This window comes from Plasmodium malariae, assembly GCF_900090045.1.
Source record: "Plasmodium malariae genome assembly, chromosome: 13".
Taxonomy (NCBI): domain Eukaryota; phylum Apicomplexa; class Aconoidasida; order Haemosporida; family Plasmodiidae; genus Plasmodium; species Plasmodium malariae.
This window is the reverse complement of record NC_041787.1, coordinates 984279-999408: the sequence shown is the minus strand read 5'-3', so window position 1 is coordinate 999408 and position 15130 is coordinate 984279. Positions and strand designations below refer to the sequence as shown.

Genomic DNA, 15130 nt, shown 5'->3' with positions numbered 1-15130 from the left:
CTGGCGTTCACTGTGCTACGTCTTTTTTTTGTTTGCATGTTCGCCTGCTTTAGCAATTCACTGGGTGCAAAAGGTGCACGAAGGAATTTGCTTCCATGCAGCTCTTTCCTCACACAAATTAATTTCAATTTTATATTTCTGCTAGTTCTGTTTTTCAACCCGAACGTTATTCGTGTGGTCGGACATCCGTTCCATTTTTTTTTTTTTTTTTTTTTTTTTTTTTTCATAATTTATTTAATCATCGTGAATATGCTCATTTCATTATCTTGTTGTCCCTTAGATTAGCTTATTTTTACAAATTAAAAAAAAAAAAAAAAAAAAAAAAAAAAGCAGACTAAAACCTGCGTGTGCACTTCCATTAGCTTATTTTTCGGTTCTCTCACCCAAGATATACTACTAACAGGATTGAACTACGAATTACACAAAAAATACGAAGATCTTTTATATCCAAGTAGAACTTTCAGGTAGTATGGAGGAGTTCACTGCCCTGAAGAACATACTTCGAAGTAATACTGACATACCCTCGAACGACACTACTAAATCTTACTATGATCATTCCTTCTGTTCTTCCTCCATTTCATGCTCAGATGATATTTATAATTATGGTGGAATAGATAAGACTGAGCAGCACAGTTTACCTAGTTGTGTTCTCAAATTAAATGATAGTATTGCCTCAAATTATGTATTTAAGGGGAACAAACATATTTCAAAACATGACCTTGTTCATGGAATTAAGTATTTTCCTCATAATGACAGATCAAAGCTTAAAGGAGTCAATTTTGAACACGGAGAGTGTACCTCTCGAGGGAAGCACATAGAAGGAAAAAAAATGAAAGAAATGCAAGAAAAAGATCGAAAAAAAAATTATAAAAATTTTAGCACCAATGTAGAGAGCGAATTAGACATGAAAGCGCAGAGTTGGTATTATGAACAAAAATGGGATAAAATAAGGCAGAAAAGAAATAAAGCAAAAAGGAAAAGAAGAAAAGATAAATGTACGTGCAAAGGGTACATAAACAGGATTAGTCATAGTAATAGCGATGATCAAAATAATGGCCATAACTCAAGTTGGTGTCCACTTCAACATAGAGGAGGATGTACCTATGAAGATACCCTTAAAAAGGGTATATGGGCTCTGTGTATAATTAGAAAAGATATATTTACAGGAAAGAAAGTGTTAACAAATATCATTTATGATGATGTAGTAAATGGAGGTTATTGCTTAGACACTATAAGAAAAAGAGAATTATTTAACTCAAATAGTTCCTTGGACAGTTTAAGTAGTAGAGAGGTTGAAGACACAAAATGGATGTTGAATAGTGTAGATCATGTAGATATACGCTCTTCAAAAGAAAGGCTAAAGGGGGTAATAAGTCAGTCCTGCGCTTTATGCTCCAACATAACGTTGATAAAAAAAATAAAAGAAATAGTATTCAATAACATAAAGCCCTTATGTGCATGCTGTTTTATGACTTTTTTAAATTTACTAAAAGTAAACTCAATTATCTGTATTTCTTGTTTTTGTTCATATTTTCCAGAGAGTAACATAGTAAAGTGCGTGATATGTGGGTCCTCTTTCGTAGATAAGGGAATTCCCGGGAAGGGCATCAACTACAATGGAAACCACTACAACTATCACCACTTCCAAAATAACGATGTAGACAAAATGAACGCCACTAGAGAAGAAATGAAAATGTTCGTGTCCTTGTATCAATATGAATTCAGCCATAATTTAAAATCAGATGTTTATCTACATTTTTTTATAAACATGAATTACTGTTTTAGGAGATTATATCTTTATTTTAACTCTAAACAGACACTAATTATTTCCAACAATTATGTGTATGCCAAATATTCTCTTCCCTTTTTTGAGCTAGCCAATATATTACATCTAGATGAGCGCAGAACTACCACAGGTGGGGGAACAAAAAAGAGAAAAAAGAAGAACAACAAGAAAAAGAAAAAGAAAAATGATAATTTTAAATACCACCTTCATTATGATAACTATGATAGTGGTAAATCTGACGATGATAACTGTAAAGGAGATGACTATGGCGGAGATGATACTGGGGGGGATAGCCTCAAATTGTGCAGACTTGTCAAGGTGGACAATAAGTTTTCACAAGAGAACCATTATTTTAATACTACACAGAATAGAAACTATTTCGAGTATTCAAGCAATGTTGTTCATGAGATAAACGTAAATGATCATCCTCTTTTTAAAAAGACAAATGACGAAATGCCACTAAAGTCATATATTATGGAAAGTGAAATCATTTCCTCTAATAATTCCAGCAAAGGGAGAAGCGATGGGAGCAGCTTACACTCTAACCATGTTGAAGATGCAAGTGAAAAAAGTAGGTACTCCTTTGAGGCGTCTGACTCGACTTATGATCATGCCACTACGGAAGAGAAGCACTTGTGTTTGCTTGTAGATCAGGGGGATGACGATAGGAGTGCAAAGGAAATATTAACGGGCAAGGAAGTGGTGCAGGAAGAAAAAGCGGTGGAAGAAGAGAAAGCGGTGGAGGAAGAGAAAGCGGTGGAGGAAGAGAAAGCGGTGGAGGAAGAGAAAGCGGTGGAGGAAGAGAAAGCGGTGGAGGAAGAGAAAGAGGTGGAGGGAAAGGAAGCGGAGGAGGGAAAGGAAGCGGAGGAGGAGGTAAAACAATCGGGAGGACAAGAACTACGGAGTGGGAACTACCAGGTGGAAAAGATACACACACAAGGAGAAAAAGAAGATAGAGAAACTCGAAGAATATATTTAGAAAAAATAAAAGGTAAATATAGTGACTATGACGATGATGCAAAAACAGAAGCAGACGAAATTGAACAGGGGATTGAAAAGTGGGACAAACAAGAAGAGATGGAAAAAGAAGCATCAGAACAAGAGCAATACATAATGAAAGCAGAACAACATGAAAAGAAAGAGGAAATATATAATACAAAAATAGAGAAGATAGATAATGTGTCCAGAGAAGTAGAACTCGAACTGGTAGTCAGAACACGCAGAGAAGTAGAACGGAAGGAGGTAGACAACGTACGAGGAGAAGTACATCGGAGAGTGATAGACAACGTACGAGGAAAAGTACATCGGAACGTGATAGACAACGTACGAGGAGAAGTACATCGGAAAGTGATAGACAACGTACGAGGAGAAGTACATCGGAGAGTGATAGACAACGTACGAGGAGAAGTACATCGGAAAGTGATAGACAACATACGCGGAGAAGTAGAACAGAAGGAGGTAGACAATATACATAATGAAGTAAAACTAGAGCTGGTAGACGACACACGCAGAGAAGTAAAACGAAAGGTGGAAGACGATAAACGCAGCGAAGCAGAACTCGAAATAGTAGACGGCACAATAAAGGAGGAAAAACAAAACGGAAGGGATGATGCTCCAAAAATTGAAAAAAAAGGAAGAATGTGCAAAGTAGACAAAGCAGTAGTGATTGAAGAAGGTGACAAAAAAGAACATATGGTAGACGAACGTGCAGAAATATATGAACAGATGAACACAAACAGTAAAGGTATGATAAAAAAAAAAAAAATTTTAAATAATGAAGAATATATGATACCATTTCAAGAACGAAGTACAGAACATATGAGCAATGAAGTTCAACATTTTTTTAATTCCTTCAGTGAGACAATTATATCTAGTTTGCTAAAATTGAAAAACAAGAAAATACAGTCCTCCTTTTATCAAATTACTGATAGCTCTATAAAATTAAACCAAAAAAATTTTAATAAAACTGTGGTTAAATATTATACAAAAGGAGACTTAGTGCTATACTACATTAAGTATATACAAAAGCAGGGAAAGGAGGTGGACAAGCTGTTTCGAAATTTCCAAGTAGGTGTAAAATGAAAAGAAAGGAAATCAAGCCAAATCAGACAAAAATGACAAGTCAGAACGAGAGTTCGTGCGCAAAAAAAAAAAAAAAAAAGGGAGAAATTATGCATACCTTAAGGGGTAACATAAGCAGTGAGGTCAATTCCTAAGAAAAAAAGCATGCAGTGAATGCTACATTTTTATTGTTTTGTCTCTCTACTAGACAAATTAAAAAAATACAACATAATTACTGTATATATACTGCATAATTAGTCGAATGGAAATACTTGTGTTACACATCAGGAGCCACTGTAGATGAGCAATTGCTTTTAATGCTGCATTAATTTTTTCCCCTCTAACTGCCACTTACAATTATGCACACGGATATAAGCATTTATATGCGCTTTTTTATTTTATTTATTCTTTTATTCTTTTATTCTTCTATTCTTTTATTCTTTTATTTTATTATTTTATTATTATTATTATTATTTTTTTTATTTCTTATTTTTTTATTTCTTATTTTTTTATTTCTTATTTTTTTATTTTTTTTATTTCCTATTTTTTTTTTTTTTTCATCACCCCTCCCCCCCTTCAGGCGACGGAGAAAGAAGTTGGTAACTTCAAACGGAGGTTCAGACTGCTTCACGGGAGAAATGTAACTCAAGAGGATATAAACAAAAGCATATATGTAAAGACAAAAAGTATGCACAAAGGTAAAATGCTAATAGAAAACAAAATAAATAATTTTGTTACAATACCATATGTCAAAGAAGCATATAAAATAATTGATGAAAGTAGAGAACTACTCGAATTATCAATCAGAGGTCAGAATTGTCCAAAAAAAAAAAATATCGTAAGTACAGTAAAAAGTTATTTACGAAATAACGGAATTTTAAAAAATAAAAAAAATGGTATTTCTAAAAATATAAAAAGACAGAATACTGAACTATATAAATTACTTATAAAATATGAACACTTCCAAAATGATTTAAGCTCATTGATAAAAATTTTAGCCCTCTTATATGATACAATTATTAACATTAAAAATGGACATTTATCCCCGACTGATATATTTAGCGTGTTAAGTGAAATAAAAATGTTTATATATGATAGGGAAATAAAAAAAATAAGCACCAATTTAAGAAGCCCTGCGCGTAGCTCTGTCACAGTTGCTGCTTCTACTACCGCGACCACCACGTTCAGAAGTACCAATATGGGGGGTGCATCAAACGGAGAGAGAACGGGGAAAAAAAAAAAGGAAAATTACCTGAACAACCAGTGCAATGATAATAACCATAATAACGACGAAATTACTAGCTGTTTAACCCCCGAAATAGTGTGTATTTTGGATATAAAAAAGAAAAATTTTGACAAATTCCTAATTCAAAATGATAAGCTTAAAATAGTTAATAAAAATTCTTTAAGCTTCCTAAAAGAGATGTATTTTTTCGATTCGATATTTATAAACAACATTTATTATAATAATTTTATGTCTAATGTGGTTGATAAATATATAAACCATTTTATACACCAACATAATGTTGTGCTTTTTAATTTTTCTGTTAATTATATAAAAAACAAAAAAAAAATTTCCTTTTTTAATTCGTTTAACGATTATTTTAATTCTGATAAAACAAATGCGAATATAGAAAAAGGGAGCACACATGGAGATCATCCAGTTGTTTTCAAAAAAAAGCGCAGACAACTGGAAAGGGAAAAAATTAAGAAAAAAAAAAAAAAAAAGGAAAAGGAAAAGGAAAAGGAAAAAGAAAAAGGAAAAGGAAAAGGCGAAGGAAAGGGCGAAGAAGAGAAACAGGACGAAGTTGAAGATGATGAAGAAGAAGGGGAAAATGTCAAAGACAAAGATGGCAGCAACGACGACGGACAAAACATCAAACAAAGTAAAAATGGAGACTACGCATTCATTCACAGTAGTAATATGAACAAAAATTCATGCACAACTCAAAACAGACTAATTAAAAAAAAAAACTTATGTTACAATAATTTTGATACATCAAATAGCGAACAAGATGAAGCAAACAACAGGAGGAATAAAAAAACAATGTTCATAAAAATTATACATGAATTAAAGAAAAAATTAAACGAAGTATATTCTTATAATACTTACAATTTAACATTAAACGCATATGCACAAAAAGGCAAAAAACTGTATAACATTAACAAGTGCATATTCAAAGAGGATGCAAATGGTACTCCACAACCTAACTTTATGAATGATAAGGTAAAAATAAAATTCACCAATATATATATGGATAAAAATCGTAAATTAAAAAAAAAGTGGGAGAAAAATGAAGAAAATGAAAATATATTTCGTGGTTGTCTACACAACAGTCAAAATGAGGATGTTGATACTGATAATGAGGATGCGGATAATAATAACGATATGGATAGGGGCACGGAAAAACACAAGGACTCCACTTCATACTTACCATGCATAGATTTAAAAATAATAAAGAACGTAAATGATTATATTAATTATAAAAATATAAATAATTTTAAAAAATACTCCATAATCTTTCTGATCAAATTGGAGTTGTTACTACTTTCCCAAGATGATGCTATTATCAAAAAAAAAAAAAAAAAAAAAAAAAAAAAGATATTTCATTTTACCCTTGTTGATATAAATATACCAATCTTTGATATAATGAAAAAGAATAAACATAATGTTAATTATTTACTAGAATTTAAAAATAGGAAAAATTTTGAAAACGTATTTTTAAATTACACTCAATCTTACTTTTTCAACTCAGTTAATTTATCCTGCTCCTCGTACAATATTGTTAAGTTTTTATTTCAAAAAAATCCTTACGTCTGTTTAATTTTATATATTAACGATGATTTTATCTTCACAGATAATCATAATATACCATCTTCTATGTGCGACGAGACATACATAATGGGAAGAAGTACAAACATAGATGATACAAATAAATTCAAAAAAGAAATATCCAATCAATACATAATTTTACAGCTCTTATATATTTATTACTGGTGTTGTATGTGCGATAGATCCAATTCTTCATAACTAGCTAATTAAAAAATTTTCATGAACTGTTCATACTTGCATCAAATAGTTTCCCTTTTTTTTTCTTTTTCTGCACACACTTCTAACCATAATTATAATTATAACAATAATTTTATTTTCATTTTTATTTTTACCTGAACGTGTCATATTTTAGCTGCCTATATATCTTCACGCCATTATCTGTTTAAAACTTTTTTTTTTCTTTTTTTTATATTTACGTTTGAGCAACAAGCGATGTTTTACAAAGTAATACATTTTATTAAAACGCGAAAAGTTATTTATCAAACAAATATATAGAAAAATACCGATTGCTCAAATTGTTAACTCACTTCCGCCCGTGGACATATACATGTAATTACACAAGTTTTACCTTTATTTTTCCTCTATAGATTGTTCTTCTGTCATATACTAAATTCGCACAGCACTTAAAACAACTTCACGTGTAATGCGAAATATTCGCACATTATTCGACCATATTATAAGCCCGCACATATGCATACATATGCGAGTACATACGGACGTGCGTGTGTGTATACGCATGGTGAGCAAGCCCCTCTTCTCCTGTCCATGTTGAATTTTCGCCGAACTTGTTATAAAGAACTCACATATTTCTTATACATATCGATTAAGGCAATGTTCATGTTATCAATGTTTTCTTTTAAATAGTTAACGACTATTTTTTTTCTATTCTTTTCCTCCACATCACTCACATCCAGTAAGTGGGTTAACACGTTTTCCAAAGCTTTATTGCATATGTCTAATGAAGTGATGAGGGGGGAAAGGAAGGAGAAAAACAAAAAAAATGCAAATATATATATATATATATATGCATACATACACACACATATATTTATACACATATATTATATTTATACGCATAAATTATATTTATTCACATATATTATATTTATGCACATATATTATATTTATGCACCAAATGGACAAAAAATGAGCTTAAACGCATAGGAAAGTGCACACATGGGGGAAGACATGTTCTCATTTTGCCAGAGTATAAGGCCTTACTTGAAAACTCGTCGTACTTCAAAATCTTGCTCAGAATTAAATTGTAATTATAGGAATGAAAAATTTTATGTCCGCTTAAACTGGATGTTACTGTGCTTAGGTGAAGAATATTTTTTTTCTCAATATATATATCTTTATTTGTGTTTAATATATTGTTAATTAATTTGAGTAATTCTATTACTAACAAAATATGCTCATCTTTATCGCAAATAAATAAATGTGTTGTTTTATTCTTATCAAATATAAAATTTTCAAAAGATTTGCTACATGCTATGTTCTGAAAATTTGTATGAACAAAGATAGAAGAAGCAAAGTCGGTAAACATATAATTTTGGGTTAAGGTATAAATAAAAATTAGCAAACTGATTAGTATATTTTTATTATGAATATACTGAGATTGGTAAAAAAGAGAGTATATAAATAGAGAAATGCTAATTTTAAAGTACGAAAGAAAAGATATTAAAACAAAATTTAAAAAATTTGCTTCATATAATGACATAATAGATATTAAAGTATATACACTATGTTTATTTACATATGTATAATTATCTTCATTTACAGTATAAAAATTATAATTCTTAAAAGTTACTGTAATGTCATAATTATTTAAATAAGTAATATTTAACAATCGCTTTATATCATTTTGGAAATTAAAAAAATCCGATACAAAATTTTCATCATGTTTATAATTTATTATATTATCATATATATATTTAATATGACTTTTATTATAATTTGCAATTTTGATATTTATTTCTTCATTTTTATTATATTTATTAGTACTTGAGCTAGTATAATAAATACTTCCAGTCATTTTATTTTTTTCATCTCGCGTTAAATTTTCACTTGATAAAAATAAAGATATACCCGTGTTATCATAATTGTCTTCTTCACTATTACACACGTTAGTACTACTATTGCTATTGTTTTGGTTTCCATGTTGACGAATATTCTTAATATATTTATAAAAATTAAAATATTTACTAAAATATTTTAATAGCACTTTTATTAAAAATATTACTATAAAATTGGCTATATAACTAAAAAGAGAAGGCATTTCCTTTTTTATATCATTTTTATATATACTCAAACAAAGGTGTAAAATGTAAATGCATTTTTCCATTTTCCCTTCATCATTTAGCACAAAACTGTTATACACAATAGATAACATATTATTTTTCAAAATATCGTTTGTCAAAATTTTAGTGGAAACAGACTCGAATGTTAAATAATAATTATGCCTTTCGTGTATAATAAATAAACAAAAGTATTCCATAATTACATCAAAACAGGAATTACTTATTTCAAATGGTACTAATCCTTCTTCTAATTTTTTAAAATATGCACATAAAAATTTTGTTGTACTTATGTACAATGAGCACATCTTCTTAATTATTTCTTCATTTTTTGGACTAATCATTTTTGAGAGCAACTTTAAAATACATAACCACAAAGAGTAAAAGTTATCATTTATTGTTTTGTCAATGTCTAAATTCACTTCCTTAACGTATGAAGAATATTCCCATGTGAAGGGGTATATACTACTCTTTCCACTACTGCAATTCATCAAGGCAATACCTTTCCCTTTGTTTTCCTCATACACAAAACTTTGCTCTCTTGCCTTCAGTGTATAAAATATTATATCCAAACTGAAGTAAAATAAAATCACATCGTCGCATGTTTTCTCCTTCCTAGATGGGCTATTACTTTGGTTAGCTCGTTGATCATTGGTGTGGTTATCCCGTTGATCATTGGTTTGATTGCTCCGTTGGTTACTAGTGTTACTGACATGTTGGTCAATAGTTTGATTGCCACTGTGATGAGAACTGCTAATCCTTTCCTTGTTCATAAAATCGGAGAGGCTTTCGCCGCATTCAAAATTTTTATTCAGTATTTGCACTAGTATGTTCAGAAGGTACTCCTTAATGGATATGTTACTGTTCATGTACAAATCCAACAAAAAGTTGTAATTGTCTTTGAAAATGGTAATATCCTTTTCCTTATTACTAATGAAAACTATGTGACTCAAGATTTCCAAAATTTTCTGTATGTTTTTGGGGAAAGATATCTGCGGGAAAGGGGGAAAATGTTCGAATTTTGAGCTCATAAAAAGGTCAGGTAAAACGGGCATATGGTCAGGTAAAACGGCATATGATCAGGTAAAACGGGCATATGGTCAGGTAAAACGGCATATGATCAGGTAAAACGGGCATATGGTCAGGTAAAACGGCATATGGTCAGGTAAAACGGCATATGATCAGGTAAAACGGGCATATGGTCACGAAAAATTATTAGAAGTTCAGTAAAAATGTTGGACATCAACCAAATGGTAGAAGATCAACCAAATGAACGTATCGAGGCGGCACTACACAACACCGCACGATTCGCTCGTATTACCTTGGTGAGTATAGTGATGAGGGATCCAACCAAGAACTCGTTGATGTAGTCATAGTTGCTGTACACATATTCGTACTTGAAAATGTACTTGAATAAACAAATAAATTTGAAAAAAAGGAGGGGCATAAAGTTGGCTGATTTTAAAGCATAGTGATGTGGGAGGTTGGAATTATCTGAGTCAACCGGTCTAGTAGCAATTAACGACTTAACACTTTTATGTAGTAAATGTATGTATAACAGTCGAATGTTCTCATAAATTAGCAAAGTGATATCATCTATAAAGGGAAAAGATACTTTGTAATTTTTTAACCAAATTTTTATTATTAATGCTATTCTATAACTAATTAAGGGGTGTGTGTATTCAATAGATAAGTAATCAATAAAGAACTGAATCATACATAATATATGTTCAATTTTTATTTTTTTATGAAAAGAAGGATATAATATATAATAAATATTTAAGTACCCATCTAGATTTATTATTGCTTGAGAAAAGTCTGATATTTGTATACTTTTTAAATTTGTTGGTAGATTGTTTAAATAATGTGCATAATTATGAAATGAGTTAATTAATGGCTCAAAAAAATGATTAAAGATGGAGAATAAAAAAGGCTCTGATGATAATTGTACTAAGCAATCCTTAGCATTATTATAAAAAACATTTTCCTCTGTTTCGTAGTCATCTTTTATATTTAACGTAACGTCAATAATTTGTTCAGAGGATATATTAATACAATATAATCTTAAAAAATCGAAAATTTCAAGGGCTTTTTGGTTATGCATCAAAATAAAATCATCATTCGTTAGTGCTTGTTTTACTTCTTCTCTTATATATGTTAATATATCCTTGAATGATAAATTTTTATTGAACAAGGAACTTTTTTTATTATTTTCACAGTCCACATTTTTTACATTCATAACAAAATTAGTCATAATTTTGGCTTCCAATGTATTGTCATTATAACCATCAAAGTGCACATCCTGACTGTTACATATCATATTTTTTACATTCAAATAATTTTCTCTTACTTTTTTTTGTTTAATTAAATTATATTGGTTTAAACAAAAATGATAAAAAATAGACTTCAAAATAGATATACACAAGTTTACAATTTCTACAAATTTATTTTCATAATTGTTCATGTAATTATTTAATTCTATATTTATATTTTTTTTCAAAAATAAACAAATAAACTTTTCTGTTATTTCTCTCTTCAAGTATACATGAAAGGAGCTATGAAATTCTATCATCAACAAAAACGAGCTCAACAAAAATTTTAAATATTTCAAATAATACACAGCGGAGTTCTTGTTAATGAACTTGAGAAAGTATATCGTTTTGTTGATCAGTGCGTTGAAAAAACTCTTCCTCCACTCGCTATCCATGTTATTTATACTGCCGCTTCCTTCGCTTCGATTTGCACTACCTGTAATCGTCCCGCTGCTCATCCCTTTCATTATATCATTTCTGTTGATGATGAGATTGAGTATAATACTGTCTAAAAACTTCAGTATTTTTATCTTCTTATCACTTGTAGGGTCATGGTTATCCTGAACAGTAGTATCAGTGCAGCGATGATCCTGGCTGCTACTATCCGTACCTATATCACAATTATCATAACGAGCTTTAACACTACTAGTACTACTACTACTACTACGAATAACAGTAGTGGCTGATAGAATTGTATCCACCTCATGAGTGTCTACTCTTTGGTTGATCTCACCAAAAGACAATTTCTTTTCACACTCTTTGATTAAATTATATATAGTATAACACTTGTTACATTTTTCCTCATTATTACAAATACAAGGGCCTTCAAAATTATTTTGAAAGTATTTATTAAAACTGTTATTCCAAAAAGGTCCAAGTGTATATATAAACTTTTCCGATATATCAAACGTTTCTTTTTTATCCTTTAGTAATTTTTTATTATATTGCTCTCTTAATATTTTATGGAGTAAATACAAATATATAAATAAATTGTTTAGATTATTTTTCTGTATATTTATATTATATAAAAAGCATTCTAATAATTCTGGAAAATTATGAACAAGTTCATATCTAGCTATTTTCTTTAATAAAATACAAAATTCTTTGTAATAATTAATCAAATTGTCTACATCATTCAATATTTCAATGATTTTTCCCTTCACTACTTTTTTCACATCATTATTATATTGTAACTCATCTCTACAATGCCAATATCGAACAACTAAATTTTTACAATAAATAATACATAATTTTCTAATGTTGTAGTGTACACTTTTGTACATACATATATCTAGTAGGCACATAATGAAAAACTCCTCTTTTTCATATTCGTTTAAAATTTGTTCAGATTCTTTTCTCCGTCCTTCATCGTTCGACCAAGAGTCATAGAGGGCGTCGATAATCTTCCTCTGCTGTACCTCCCTTTCCATTAATTATCTTCAGTTGGTGGAGGTTCTACCAAAAACAGTTTGGCCGAATGCGATTTGGCCGAATGCGATTTGACCAAAAGCGGTTTGACCAAAAGCGGTTTGATGAATAGCTGATTAACGCGTAGCAGTTTAATGGGTAGCAGATTGACGAACAGCAGATTGACGAACAGTAGACTGACGAACAGCAGACTGACGAACAGCAGATTGACAAAAGGCGGATTGACTAAAATAACTTCAAATCACTTCAACTTCAGCCGCCTCAACATAACTCACTTGAGTCCAACCTTCTTGTTCATAGAATGAAATTCGTTTTTATGAAAATTCTTATCCGAAAATTAAATAGGCATAAGTATATTAGTATCTACCTACTCATGTGAGACGTATATACATATATATATGTATACATATGTATGCATAATATATACGTATGTACTTGCGTATATCGGTACGTACGATTATATATTTGTTCCCCTGGCATTCATCAAAAATATTTTTTCTTCCTTCTTTCAGATAACACTTTTTTTCTTTCTATAAAAATGGGGTTTTATCTTTAATTATTCAAGCTCGTTTGCACACTCTTTTTTTAAATTTACGCAATGTATATATACATGCATATATAAGCGTATATATATATGTAAACGCATACATGTATAAGCATATGTAAATGTATACATGCATATGTTCATGTAGTGCTGTTTTTTCCTATGCTAAGATTTTTTTTTTTTTTTTTTTTTTTTTTTTTTTCCCTTTTTATAGTGTTAAATGAGCCCTCACATTTCAGCGGCTTAAAAAACAAGGACATCCGCAAGGAACAGATAAATTTTGATTTATATTCACGTACGTACATATACGTACATGTGCGTGATGATCTTATGTACACTTGCGTGTGAGTGCATATATTATACGTTTACTCATGCACAACAGGACGATGTACTTCCTCCTGTACGTTACTTAAACAGCAAGGTATGAAATCCCATTATGAATCCTTATGCCTCTTTCGTGTGCACAATGGGCAAACATAAAAAAAAAAAAGAAAAATTAACAGAAGAAAAGAGAAGAAAAGAAAAGATATCAAATATAAATAAAAAGTAAAATTTAAAAAAAGAAAAAAAGGTTTTTACTTTTTTCAAGAGGAAAACTGCTGTAGTATTCAAAATTTTGACTGTTGAGAAGTGAAAAAGCAGAAGGCCGTTAAAAGGAAGTAAACAAATGAGCAAACAAAAATGTAGGTAATACTAAAACCTCTTAGCGTCTTTTAAGAGCCATCCCAGCCGAGTTGTTTCATCTTATAAAACGTAACGAAATTTTCATTCCAAGTTATAATTTGTTTTATATATGCCCATACAAATATATATATGTATAAATATGTATATAAGCGTATGTGTGTTGGTGAACACCTTTTACGTTTAATTAATTTTCGTTTCCTTTTGAAATTAATCCGGTTGTTTAAAATCTCTTCATCTACTTAACAATTCCCATTTGTTACACCCCCCCCCCCAAGTAGTTACACTCATTTTTGTCCATTAAGAGGGAGCTATTTATCTTAAATATTATATAGTACATTTCCTTTTTTTTTAAAAAAAAAAAAAAAAAAATTCAATATTTTTTGACGAATAGATATAATGAAGATTACTGAAAGTTGTTGCAATATCACATTTAGTTTAGTTTAATTTGTTTTGTTTTGTTTTATATTATTTTATTTATTTTTTTTTTTTTTGAAATTTTGTTAAATATCACCAGAAAGGATTCTTATATGCAAAGTCTTTGTACATGTTCATAGTTCTTCTTTACATAAACATGGGCATGTAAACATTCCATTGTTTTAAAGTACCACGGAGCGGGGAAAAAAAAAAAAAAAAAATAATAAAATAAATAAAAGTAATGGTAAAGGCAAAAGCAAAGACATACGTAAGAATAAAAAAAGAGCAAATTATGCTGAGCATACACAGTACATTGCGCAAATGGTTCTCTGCATAGACTAGTTGAAGTCTTCCCCAAGCAGATACCTACACGGGGAATGTTCATGTACAAGGGTTTTCACTTCTTCAAACACCCACACTTGTGTACATATATATATTAATGTATATATGTACATAAGTATATACAATAATCTATGTCCATATGTATTTGCTTCTTTACTACCATGCTCATGATTCTTCATAAAAAAGTAAATAACCCTCACTGCTTAACGATTGATGAAAAAAAAAAAAAAAAAAAGATAGTAAAGAGGAAATATATTCCCAAGAGTTGAAAAAATAATTCCATTTGGAAACTCTGGTTTATATATTATGGGGGTACCTTTTTTTTTTTTTTTTTTTTTTTTTTTTTTTTTGAGTAGTAAAGGGGTTGGAAGATACTAGAAATAAATTCAATAAAGTGTTATGTACACAAATAATAAATTAATTTACCTC

At 30.1% G+C, this 15130-nt stretch overlaps 2 protein-coding genes across 2 annotated transcripts; one reads left to right on the top strand and one right to left on the bottom strand.

Annotated features, from left to right (window-relative positions):
* Positions 1-469: 469 nt before the first annotated feature.
* Positions 470-6878, top strand: PmUG01_13028100 (conserved Plasmodium protein, unknown function; the record flags this gene model as incomplete). The annotated part of the gene is made up of 2 exons (XM_029007260.1): positions 470-3853; positions 4428-6878. 2 exons carry the CDS (start codon positions 470-472, stop codon positions 6876-6878), a joined length of 5835 nt encoding a protein of 1944 aa, XP_028863667.1.
* Positions 6879-7468: 590 nt separating this feature from the next.
* PmUG01_13028000 (conserved Plasmodium protein, unknown function) lies at positions 7469-12719 on the bottom strand (the record flags this gene model as incomplete). The annotated part of the gene is made up of 3 exons (XM_029007259.1): positions 7469-7635; positions 7902-9969; positions 10299-12719. The coding sequence occupies 3 exons, from the start codon at positions 12717-12719 to the stop codon at positions 7469-7471; spliced, it is 4656 nt and encodes a 1551-aa protein (XP_028863666.1).
* Positions 12720-15130: the final 2411 nt, after the last annotated feature.